The sequence below is a fragment of the Plectropomus leopardus genome, chromosome 7 (assembly GCF_008729295.1).
Source record: "Plectropomus leopardus isolate mb chromosome 7, YSFRI_Pleo_2.0, whole genome shotgun sequence".
NCBI classification, from domain to species: Eukaryota; Metazoa; Chordata; class Actinopteri; order Perciformes; family Serranidae; genus Plectropomus; species Plectropomus leopardus.
In genome coordinates this window covers 36,052,294-36,064,975 of record NC_056469.1, presented here as the reverse complement: position 1 = coordinate 36,064,975, position 12,682 = coordinate 36,052,294, and the positions used below count along the sequence as shown (strand labels likewise).

The following is a 12,682-nucleotide window of genomic DNA, read 5'->3' as shown; positions in this document are numbered from 1 at the left end:
ATCTCTATAGGCCTTGAATTAATTCATCTAAAAATGGTACCAAAACATCTTCATCTTTCAAAAAACAAAAAAAGCAAAGATTTTTGAATTTGATTTGATGAATTGTATTGCTCCGAGTAGAGAATCCGAGCAGAGAATACATCTGCAGGTCAGCTGTCGCAGCTCCTGGGACGAACTGAGAGGAGCAGATTGAGTAGAGGGCGATTTGTGCAAGGCTCTGTATTATATGCAAAAAGTTTTTCAAACTCGACTGGATGGGAGTCAGGACAGAAATCACCTTTTTTATGTTCCAATAAAAAACTGCTTCTGATGGTCAACAACTGACCTCAATTCAGTTCAGGTTGGTTATTTTAAAATTAGTCATTAAAAAAGTCTTAAAGTCTTGAATCGAACTACCCTTCAGCAGCAGCAACTCTGGACGTGTTCTCTGAGGTCTCTGCAAGTCCAGTTGCCATAGTCTGACAAATCATGAGCAGCGTCACTGATGAAGGCAGCCTAAACCTATGTCAGCCTAACTAGGGGCAGGTCCAGGTAACCTGAGCCAGCCCTGATTATAATATTTATCAAAGAGGAAGGTCTTAAGTCTACCCTTAAAAGTGGAGACGGTGTCTGTCTGCCTCTCTGACCGAACCTGGAAGATGGTTCCATAGGAGAGGAGCGTGGTAGCTGAAGGCTCTGGTTCCCATCCTACTTTTGGAGACTTTGGGAACCACAAGTAACCCTGCGTTTTCAGAGCACAGTGATCTTGAGGGTCGACAGGGAACTATGAGCTGTGACAGATAGGATGGAGCCTGAACATTTAGAGCTTTGTAAGTAAGGAGGAGGATTTCAAACTCAATCCTGGATTTCACAGGGAGCCAGTGCAGAGAGGCTAAAACAGGAGAGATATGGTCCCTTTTCTTGGTTCCTGTTAGAACACGAGCAGCAGCGTTCTGCACCAGCTGGAGAGACCTAAGAGATTTTTTGGGGCAACCAAATAATTGGGAGTTACGGTGCGTACCCACCAAACGCGATTAAAAATGATCACGCCTCAAGATTACATACAAAGTCAATGCAAAGACGCGATTTGACGCCTCATTTTGCCGGGCGACGCGATGGACGCGATTGCGCGGCGCGTTGGACGCGTTGGACGCGAATTTCGCGTCGAACGCGTCCAACGCTCGAGTTGAAATAATTGAACTTTTGCGGCGTCGTCGCATGAAGACGCGCCGTGACAGCCTATCAGCGTTGAGATCGTCATCGACGTGCTGACGTATGGACGTCCTGGTGTTCCCTCGCAAAATCTAATCAAACCGCCAGAAACAATGGAGGAGCAGCTTATCGTCGCCGTCACCGCTCACCCAGAGCTGTACGACAGTTCCTGTCCCTTGTTGCAGGAGACGGTGGAACTCGCCGAGCTCACGCCGCCGAGCTCATGCCGCCTCCGTAGGGTAGCATGCACCCAGAACCGACGTCGGTGCCTAGCCCGCAGACGACGCTGGGAACTTCTCCAGAGCAGGTGCGGTGCAGCGATCGTCAACGAGAGAATGAAATGGCGGAAGAAATGTTGTTGTTTGGGCGGGCTCAACGCGCGGCGCGATTTCGTCGCACGTCGAGTCCCATTTTGGGGTTTTTGTACGAGCGTCAAAACTGGAGCGTCCGGCGCGACGCGATTTCATTTGAGGCGCGATGAAATAATTTTTATCGCGTTTGGTGGGTACGCACGGTTACAGTAATCCAGCCTAGAGGTGACAAATGCATGTACTAATTTTTTGGTGTCTGTAGATGTCACAGAGCTAGTGGAGGTCGTAGAGGTCAGAGAGGTTGTTGACATCACAGAGGTCGTAGAGGTCACAGAGGTCATAGAGGTCACAGAGGTCGTAGAGGTCGTAGAGCGACCCTGCCCACATTCTGCTCTGCACACAGAGTTAAAATCATTTTAAAACAGTCCTGCTCCAAGAAAATGTCTCTTCTATATCAGCTGTCGCCCAGATGTCCCCATGTGTTTGCTGACGCTGCAGGTGTCTGATGTCTGGCTTATGAAGACAGAGACAAACATGAGCGAAGTGTCTGCCGCAAACGTGAACATGAGGGACACGTTCCTTTTAGTTCATCATGCTGTGACTGTATTTGGTTCCAGATCGTTCTGGTGTACAACAGCTCCGAGGAGCAGCTGACGGCCAGACCTGGAGTCTCGCTGCAGTGGCCTGGCGGAGTCCATCCCCCTGATGTCCCTGTCTGTGGCTTCAAGAATGACAACCCCGTCTGCCTGGCCAGTCAGTTCACAGTCTATGTCCCACACATTGTGTCTTTAGTTTGTCTCCAGTTCAGCTGTGAGCTGCTCTGTGAGCTGCTCTGTGAGCTGCTCTGTGAGCTGCTCTGTGAGCTGCTCTGTGAGCTGCTGCTCATCTGCTGCTCAGTTGCTGCTCAGCTGCTGCTCTGTCACTCAGTTTGTGTTTGTGAAACTTTGTTGAATCCGGTTTAACCCTTTACTCACCAGAGTTGAATGAATGTGTGTCTGAACGGTTTCTCTCCCTCTGACAGAGACCGTCACCATCCATCAGATGGTTTTCATCGTGGTCGTCTTCATCTTCACCATGACGCTCACCATCGCCATCTTCATCTACAGGTGAGTGTCTCACACCGCACGCCACCAACATGGAACCACCACCATTACAGCTCCCACACCAATCACAGACCACCCCGAGCAGGTTGACCAATCACAGACCACCCCGAGCAGGTCGACCAATCACAGACCACCCCGAGCAGGTCGACCAATCACAACCAGCGCATTTGTTGTGGTCAGATATGATGACTCAGCGTGTTGGTTGGGACTAAATATGGTAACTCAGCGTGTTGGTTAGGGTTATATATGATGACTCAGCATGTCTGCTGCTGTGAGTTTCAAAAATGAACCTGAAACAAATGACTCAGTAACTTTGGTCTCTGCTTTCTGAACCCACAGCGTCCTCCACATTTATAACAGTGTCCAACAGGAAACTGCATTGGGCCATAATCTGTCTCTGTCCCTCTCTGTCTCTCTCTGTGTCTCTGTCTCTCTGTGTCTCTTTCTGTCCCTCTGTGTCTCTCTCTGTCCCTCTGCCTCGCTGTCCCTCTGTCCCTTTGTGTCACTGTCTCTGTCCCCCTCGTATCTCTGCAGGAGGATGAAGTTGGAGAGGGAGCTGGTAGCTCAGCTCTGGAGGATTTCTTGGGACGACATCCAGATGAGCAACGTGGACAAAGTGCTGCGGAGCGGCAGCAGGATCACACTGTCCCTGGTCAGAACACACACATAAGAACACGTGCACTGTAACACACACACACACACACACACATTAGCACACAGTATATCACACACACAGAAACACACAGTTAACAGTGTGTGTGTGTGTGTGTGTGTGTGTGTGTGTGTGTGTGTCACTGCAGAGAGGCTCTAACTACGGCTCCCTGATGACTGCTGATGGAAACTTGCAGGTTTTTGCGAAGACGGGTTACTATAAGGTCAGTGTGTGTTTGTGTAGTGATGATGATGATGATGATGCTTTGTTTATCCTTCATCATGATGATGATGATGATGATGATGATGATGATGATGCTCTGTTTATCCTTCATCATGATGATGATGATGATGATGCTCTGTTTATCCTCCATCATGATGATGATGATGATGCTCTGTTTATCCTTCATCATCATGATGATGCTCTGTTTATCCTTCATGATGATGATGATGATGATGATGATGATGATGCTCTGTTTATCCTTCATCATGATGATGATGATGAGTCACAATGGCTCGTTCTATTTGTGTGCCAGATGTTTGGACCTGATTTTAGGGCCAGGGTTTTATTGATGGTCCAGATCTGAACCAGATTTTGGTGACAGAGCTGCAGCTGGTTGTTACAGGATGGGCTGATTATTTCTGATGGTGTAGTCGAATGCTGCATCTACAGGGGCCCCACCCTGAGCTGGGGCCCTGAGCTGGGGCCCTGAACTGGGGCCCTCAGTGGGGGTTTTCAGTTTGTGCACATCGTCACCATCTTATGACCGTACCGGGGCAGGTGTTCGGACTCAGGCTGTGAGTTTGTTGCTTCCTTCCGTTTGAGAGAATTCAGTTTGCTGAAACAGAAATGCTGAAGCTCCAGCTGCCGTCTGTTAAAACATCGTCGGTGTGAAGATTTCGGACAGATTTTCGTGTGTGATGGCAAACAGGCGGATCGGACTGATGTTAACGGGAGTTAACGCTCTTAAGTTCCCTTTGTTCTTCTGTTCTTCCAGGGAAACATCGCAGCCATCAAGTACACCAACAGGAAACGCATCGAGCTCAACAGGAAGGTTCTGTTCGAACTCAAACACGTGAGTGTTCACAGACTCCGGTCCTCAGAACCTCAGAACCTTAGAAACCTGAGAACTCTCAGAACCCTCCGAACTCTCAGAACCCTCAGAACCTCAGAACCTCAGAATCTCAGAACCCTAAGAACCCTCCGAACCCTCAGAACCTCAGAACCCTCAGAATCTTAGAACCTTCAGAACCCTCAGAATCTCAGAACCTTCAGAACTTTCAGAACCCTCAGAATCTCAGAACCTTCAGAACACTCAGAATCTCAGAACCTTCAGAACTTTCAGAACCCTCAGAATCTCACAACCTTCAGAACCCTCAGAACCCTCCGAACCTTCAGAACCCTCAGAACCCTCCGAACCCTCAGAACCCTCAGAACCTCAGGACCCTCAGAATCTCAGAACCCTCAAAACTCTCAGAACTGAGAAAATAAATCAACCACTAAACCTGTCAACGTTAAAACCTCAGCCACAGACACACAGTGTCTTCCTTACTGTAAAGACACTGTGTGTGTGTGTGTGCGTGTGTGTGTGTGTGTGTGTGTGTGCGTGTGTGTGTGTGTGTGTGTGTGTTTGTATGTGCGTGTGTGTGCATGTGTGTGCATGTGTGTAGATGCGAGACGTTCAGAACGAACACCTGACGAGGTTCATCGGAGCGTGCATCGACCCTCCAAACACCTGCATCATCACAGAGTACTGTCCCCGAGGAAGCCTGCAGGTACACATGCCTGTCCATCTGTCCACCTGTCTGTCCCTCTCTCCACTTGTCTGTCTGTCTTTCTCTCTCTGTCTGTCTGTTCTGTGTTGACAGTCTGTCTTTTGTGTCTTCAGGACATCTTGGAGAATGACAGCATCACTCTGGACTGGATGTTTAAATATTCTCTCATCAACGACATCGTCAAGGTTACCGTCTTCATCTTTGATCTTCTGCTGCTGGTTTTCTACATTTTTCTGAAATCTGAAACTGTAAACTGCAGACCTGTCTGTCCATCTGTCTGTCCATCTGTCTCTGCAGGGCATGGTGTTCCTCCACAACAGCGTCATCGTCTCTCATGGGAAACTCAAGTCGTCCAACTGTGTGGTGGACAACCGCTTTGTCCTGAAGATTACAGACTATGGTCTGTCCAGCTTTCAGTCTGAGAGCAACTCAGGAAAAGATGCTCATGCCTACTATGCCCGTGAGTGTCCGTCTCATTGGCTGATGTCTCTTTGGAATGAGTGCTGTTGGTCAGTGGTTTGTCCTGGTTGTCCCCCTGCAGAGAGGCTGTGGATGGCTCCGGAGCTGCTCCGGATGGAGTCTCCTCCTCCTCAGGGGACACAGAAAGGAGATGTCTACAGCTTCGGCATCATCCTGCAGGAGGTGGCGCTGCGTCGAGGAGCCTTTTACCTGGACGGAGACCCCCTCAGCCCCAAAGGTCGTATACTTAAAGTGATGTCAGACACGTTTTTATTTTTTCTTTAGTTCTTTAGGAGGTTCATCGTTAACCGAGCAGCACCTGTCAGATAAAAGACAAGACCACAATATGCTGCTCTATAAGAACGGCACCAAAAAAACAGCTGCTCCAGAGGGACAGACACCTTTCACCTTAAAGGGACACCTCTGCTCAGCTCTGCATCAAACAGTCTATGTAGATGAACTGTGGTAGGATGTCCCTCCAGATGTCTGTCCTCCCCCCGCAGAGACACGTCCTCCAGCAGAGTCTCTCCAGCTGTCGGGCTGCCGCTCAAACTTCAGGCTGTACGTCTGCATTTTCATATCGCCCGCTAGCCACCGTGGCGCAGACACACCGGCACTCATTTACCAGTGTGACATACGAACCGGCTCAGAAATTCTGTCCAGAAAGAGTTCACTCCCCCTGAATCTCACACAGTGGACGCTGAAATCTAATGAAATGTGGTTTTGTCCTTGGAGGAGTTAATCAGAGTTTTTTTGGTGGCAGTTTAAAAAAGGAACATTCACAGTTTTTATTTCTGTCAACATCAGTTATCTCCGAGTGGTCGACAATTAGCATCTGTTTTTTCTTTTGGCATCTTCATCCAGCAGAGTCTCCTTCTCTCAGTCCGGTTTATCTGCTTTTCTTCTCTTTTGGTATAAAAACCATCAGTCTGTTTTTGGTTACTGATCATCTCTCTCTGTGGCTCAAAGGCTGGACTGCTTTTTATAAGTGTCCCTGTCTCCGTCCTCAGAGATCGTGGACCGGGTGATCCTGGGCGAGTGGCCCTGCCTCAGACCCACTGTGGACCCTCAGAGCCACAGTCCCGAGCTGGGTCAGCTGATGCAGCGCTGCTGGGCTGAGGAGCCCACCGAGAGGCCGGAGTTCAACCAGATCCGCCTGCTGCTGCGCAAACAGAACAAGTCAGTGCTGCGACCGCCGAAACCCTCACCTGTTCAAACTGAGTCTGCAATAACTGTGTTTCACTTTTTATGATTTTAAACCACACAAACTGTGATTCACACTTTACTATTTGTGTGTGTTTGTGTGTGTGTGTGTGTGTGTGTATGTGTGTTTGTTCAGGGAGTCGAGGACCAACATCCTGGACAACCTTCTGTCCCGTATGGAGCAGTACGCCAACAACCTCGAGGAGCTGGTGGAGGAACGAACGCAGGCGTACCACGAGGAGAAACGCAAGGCTGAAGCGCTGCTCTACCAGATACTACCACAGTGAGTACTAATACAGCAAATACTACCACAGTGAGTACTAATATAGCAAATACTACCACAGTGAGTACTAATACAGCAATACAGCAAATACTACCACAGTGAGTACTAATACAGCAAATACTAGCACAGTGAGTACTAATACTGCAAATACTACCATAGTGAGTACTTCGTTTGTTTTTTGTACGATATGTTTCATCTGCCTGACATATTTTAGCTCTGTCTGTCCTCAGTTCAGTGGCGGAGCAGTTGAAACGAGGAGAGACGGTTCAGGCTGAGGCTTTTGACTCCGTCACTATCTACTTCAGTGACATCGTTGGTTTCACAGCGCTCTCTGCAGAGAGCACGCCCATGGAGGTAAAAATATCTAAAATAATAACAATAAATAATAAAAACTATAAAAATCATGACAATTACAGGAGGGGAGCGCAATCTCTTTTTATAAAAAAAATCATGAGATCTGCACCTCCTCATGCACACAGACATGAGATCTGCACCTCCTCATGCACAGACATGAGATCTGCACCTCCTCATGCACACAGACATGAGAGCTGCACCTCCTCATGCACACTGACATGAGAGCTGCACCTCCTCATGCACACTGACATGAGAGCTGCACCTCCTCATGCTCAGTGCTTTTTCTACCTGATTTGAGGCCACTGAGTGTTGAATCTCTCTGCAGGTGGTGACTCTGCTGAATGACCTCTACACGTGCTTCGATGCCATCATTGACAACTTTGATGTTTACAAGGTGATTAAATCAACACAAAATGTTTCCATCATGATGAAATTAACCATTTAATCTGCAGGAAAAGTTTTGTTTTTGTTTTAGCTTTTGAGCTACGTGTTAACATTTGTTCAGCAAATGGTTTGTAACTCTTTAAAATCAGCGGAGAGCAGAATACATTTTATTGATCACAGAGTCTGCAGGGTCACTGACGCTGTGGGATAAAGGTGGTGCAGGAAACTTTTACCTCTGAGATGAGGTGCAGTAAAAGTATAACGTGGTATAAAGCGGAAATACTGCAGTATCTCAAGCAGCCAGTAGTTTGTTGTGATGGTTTAAATCAGACCACAGCAGACATCAGCGCTCTGTGAGACACTACAGCTGTTTGTGCTCTTGTGGCGCCCCCAGGTGGAGACCATCGGCGATGCCTACATGGTGGTGTCCGGGCTGCCAGTGAGGAATGGGAAGCTGCACGGCAGAGAGATCGCTCGCATGGCACTCGCCCTGCTGGACGCCGTCCGATCCTTCAAGATCCGCCACAGACCAGAGCAGCAGCTGAAGCTGAGGATAGGAATACACAGCGGTGAGAACATACACAGCGTGCACGTGAAGTCTGAGACAGAAACACACAGCGTGCACGTGAAGTCTGAGACAGAAACACACAGCGTGCACGTGAAGTCTGAAACACACACAGTGTGCACGTGACACGAAAATATTAAAACACATTAAATTTAAATCACTTCATTGATCCAGAGACACCTGTCCTCATAACATGTCCATAACACCTGTCCCCATAACATGTCCATAAAATGTGTCCAACACTACAAGACAAACACATGTCCCTTAAGGACATGGAAATTGTCATTATTATAAATGATAACAAGTCAACATGTTGCTCCCTGTTTGTGTTGCTTCCTGTATGCGACTTCCGGTGTGTAATTTCCTGTGTCTTTTACTTTCTGTGTGTTACTTCCTGTGTGTGTCAGGTCCTGTGTGTGCGGGCGTGGTCGGTCTGAAGATGCCTCGTTACTGTCTGTTTGGGGACACCGTCAACACGTCGTCACGTATGGAGTCCAGCGGAGAAGGTCAGAACTACGCACACACGCAGACACACACGATGATGATGATGATGATGATGATGTTGATGATGGTGATGATGATGGTGATGATGTTGATGATGATGGTTATGATGATAATGGTGAGGACGGGGATATTGATGGTGATGGTGATGATGATGATGATGTTGATGGTGATGATGATGGTGATGATGGTGATGGTGATAATGATGGTGATGATGTTGATGGTGATGATGATGGTGATGATGGTGATGGTGATGATGATGATGATGATGATGATGATGATGATGATGGTGAGGATGGGGATATTGATGGTGATGATGGTGGTGATGATGATGGTGATGGTGATGATGATAATGATGGTGATGATGGTGATGGTGATGATGATGATGATGATGATGATGATGATGATGATGGTGAGGATGGGGATATTGATGGTGATGATGGTGGTGATGATGATGGTGATGATGATAATGATGGTGATGATGTTGATGGTGATGATGATGGTGATGATGGTGATGGTGATAATGATGGTGATGGTGATGGTGATGATGGTGCTGATGGGTTTACTAGTGTGATCATAAGGATCCTCTAAAGTCAAATGTTGCTTTGAAAATGTTCTTCCTTTGTTCTCATGTAACATTGCGGGAACATTTTTTAAAGGAACGTTCTCTGATCTGTCACCTCTCATCATCACCAAAACATCCTCAGAGTGTTGCAGTTCAAACATTACGTCTTATTGAACCTCACAGGAACATTATTTGAAATGATAAACATCCTTAAAACGTTCTTTGAACATTAGATTAGAATGTTTCCTTTAAAACATTAATGTAACCAGTAGGGAACGTTAGCCAGTGTTATGGGAACATTCCCTGCTGGATGTGGAGGGACAATGTGCTGAAATGGGATGTTGGACACAGTTTTTACAGAATTAGCTGCTTGAATATTTGAATCTGAGCATCTCTGAAACAAATCCTGTCCAACATGTTTTATCAGATTAATGTCCCTGCTGTCTGTCCTCTCTGTCCCTCTGGGCCTTTTTGTCCTCTGATGTTTGTTTTTTTGTTGTTGTTGCTCTTTCAGCACTGAAGATCCACGTCTCTGCAGCAACTCGAGACGTCCTGCTGGACTTCAACTGCTTCCAGCTGCAGCTGAGAGGAGACATCGAGGTCAAAGGGAAAGGACAGATGACCACCTATTGGCTGCTGGGAGAGAGCCTCAGCCAATGACAGGACAGAGGACAGAGAGGTGGACAGACAGAGGACACACAGTAGGACTGCGAGGAGGACTGGCAGAGGACAGAAAGGACAGACAGAAAGACCGACAGAGGACAGACAGGACCAGACAGAGGACATACAGGAAGACAAACAGGAGGAAAGAGAGGAGGACAGACACGAAGACAGACAGAACAGACAAAGGACAGACAAGAAGACAGAGAGAAGGACAGACTGAGGCTGGTGAAGAACAGGAAGTAAAAAAAGTGTCTCTGCAGATGTCTCCTCCGTCCAGAGTACTCATCTCCTCCAGGTCAGTCTTTAATTTTGGACAGATTGAGACATCATCACACAGAGGACAAAACGCGTATATTCACAAACACACATACGAAAAAATATTGATAGAAAGACAAGGACACAGAGACACAGCTGAGACGAACACAGACCTGCAGGAGCGAGAACGTGTCCACAGGAAGGCTAGGACATGATGAACACGAGGGACCTTCATATTGTCTGTTCCACGTCTTGTCTGTTTGATGTCTCGCAGAGGAAATTACTTTTTCCATTAATCATAGTCCATCATCTCAAAGTTTGGACATCTGGAGACAGATGCTTCAGAATCTGTCCTCCCACAGAGACTGTGTCCTCACAGAGGAGGACAAGTCTACGAGACAGAGTCAACTAGACGACATCTGCCAAAACAGTGACAAATTTAATGTCCACCCTGTACCCTGTCCACACTGGTCCTAATGTTCACACCAGTCCTACTGTCCATCCTGGTCCCACTGTCCACATCGGTCCTACTGTCCATCCTGGTCCCACTGTCCACATCAGTCCTACTGTCCATCCTGATCCCACTGTCCGCACCAGTCCTACTGTCCATCCTGGTCCCACTGTCCACACCAGTCCTACTGTCCATCCTGGTCCCATTGTGCGCACCAGTCCTACTGTCCATCCTGGTCCCACTGTCCACACCGGTCCTACTGTCCACCCCGGTCCTAATGTCCTACTTTCCACCCTGGTCCTAATGTCCACACCAGTTCTAATGTCCTACTGTTCACATCGGTCTGAATGTTCACACCAGTCCGACTGTCCACACCAGTCCAAATGTCCACACCGTTCTAATGTCCACACCAGTCCAACTGTCCACACAGGTCCCAATGTCCACCCAAGTCCCAATGTCCACACTGACAGACATTGTGTCCATGAAGACAGAGTCTTCATGTTGGACAGGCGTTAAATAGACATCATCAGACAGACAGAGGATGTCCCCGTCCATCTGTTACTTTCAGTCTGTGGATTTTCAAACTGTTCAGTTTGAAACAGAAAAGACTTGAAGACGAAGACAAGCTGTTTTTTTTTTTTGTAGACGTTGGATTGGTTAATGTCCACTACAGCGCAGCGTTCAGGACTGTGTCCCTCAGAGGATGTCTCTGTGAATCTGTTCAAGATGCTTCATGACGGACGCTCTGCAAAGTTACACAATCAAAACAGAAATAATCAGTGACATCAGAGAGACTTTTCTGTAAATATTCAAATGTTTCCTTCTGAATAAAAACCTGAAACTTCTTCGTCTTCATGTTGGAGTCCAGTCAGGGCGCGGGACACGTCCTGTCACGGATCAAACCTGTGACGTCTCCAGTGTGTCTCTGCTTGGATGTCTCAGCAGCTGACGGGACGTCCCTCACAGAGATTTTAGGAGCTGAAAGCCTCAAAATGTCATAGAGTCTGAAAGGACAAACGGCCTTGACGTGTTTAAGCCGCGCCGCAGCGTCCTCTGTGGAGACATTAGGACGTGTTTTGAGCGTCCATCGTCTGATTTTCACGTTTGGCGCTGCAGAGTGAAGCCGGCGCTCAGACACTCGGTGGATTTATTAGTCGTCTTTTAAACACAGTGTGAAAATTAAAGTTCAGTCTTCTAAAAGTGCATCTGAAAAACTAAAACAAGACAAGGTTCGTTTCAGTCGTCTGCTTCACTCTGATTTAATTTAATCCAGTTAATAATTAATTTATTTTGATTAATTTATCCAAACACCTCACAGCGTTGATGCTCAACGCCTTTATCAGAATTTCACACTAAAACTCGCAGCAAGACAACAAGGAAACATGTCAGAGACGGACAGTTTTTGTTTGATTGAATCACAGGTTACATTATGATTTAATAAATGACTGAAATATTCAATGGACTTAAATCTTTAAAAACAAAAACAAACTGTCCCATTTTACCTGAACGTGTCATCGCGGTGAGTTCACGGTTCTCAGCTTGTTTGAAGGTTCAACGTTTCTAAATTATTTTATTTAACAACATATTTTCTCTGCAGCAACAGAGAGAAGAAAGAAACAGAGAAGCAGAAGGAGGGAAACAGGCTGCGAACACGGAGAATAAATCATTTCTGATGTTAATAAAAATATTTAATTCATGAAAGAATGGCAACGAAACCTGACCTTTGACCTCTGAAGCTGCAAGTTGAGCAAATTCTGAATGCCTCTGCAAAGTTCGTTTTACCGTATACCTGAAATGTGCCGCCACCACACGAGCACACGCAACGTTCAGTCAGAGGAGCCCAGAGAGCTTTAACATGTTAAACCACAGCAGATCATCTGACCGCGACTCAGACGAGTCCCACACACACGACACAGAAATAACACAAAATAACACAACACACACACATCTGCAGAAATAACACAACA

General features: G+C 47.0%; 1 protein-coding gene across 1 annotated transcript in view; it reads left to right on the top strand.

The window, feature by feature from the left end:
* The window catches only part of LOC121945845 (atrial natriuretic peptide receptor 1-like), a 46,417-nt gene extending 36,335 nt beyond the window's left edge, over nt 1-10,082 (top strand). Inside the window, exons 7-22 of the mRNA XM_042490195.1 lie at nt 2,120-2,255; nt 2,524-2,608; nt 3,140-3,257; nt 3,406-3,480; nt 4,255-4,332; nt 4,928-5,032; nt 5,146-5,217; nt 5,330-5,492; nt 5,574-5,729; nt 6,502-6,670; nt 6,831-6,977; nt 7,208-7,331; nt 7,657-7,725; nt 8,110-8,284; nt 8,688-8,786; nt 9,861-10,082. Of these exons, the coding sequence (XP_042346129.1) occupies nt 2,120-2,255; nt 2,524-2,608; nt 3,140-3,257; nt 3,406-3,480; nt 4,255-4,332; nt 4,928-5,032; nt 5,146-5,217; nt 5,330-5,492; nt 5,574-5,729; nt 6,502-6,670; nt 6,831-6,977; nt 7,208-7,331; nt 7,657-7,725; nt 8,110-8,284; nt 8,688-8,786; nt 9,861-10,006 (1,917 nt within the window). The 3' untranslated portion in view covers nt 10,007-10,082. The remainder of the gene's footprint in view (nt 1-2,119; nt 2,256-2,523; nt 2,609-3,139; nt 3,258-3,405; nt 3,481-4,254; nt 4,333-4,927; nt 5,033-5,145; nt 5,218-5,329; nt 5,493-5,573; nt 5,730-6,501; nt 6,671-6,830; nt 6,978-7,207; nt 7,332-7,656; nt 7,726-8,109; nt 8,285-8,687; nt 8,787-9,860) is intronic.
* The last annotated feature ends 2,600 nt before the right edge of the window (nt 10,083-12,682 follow it).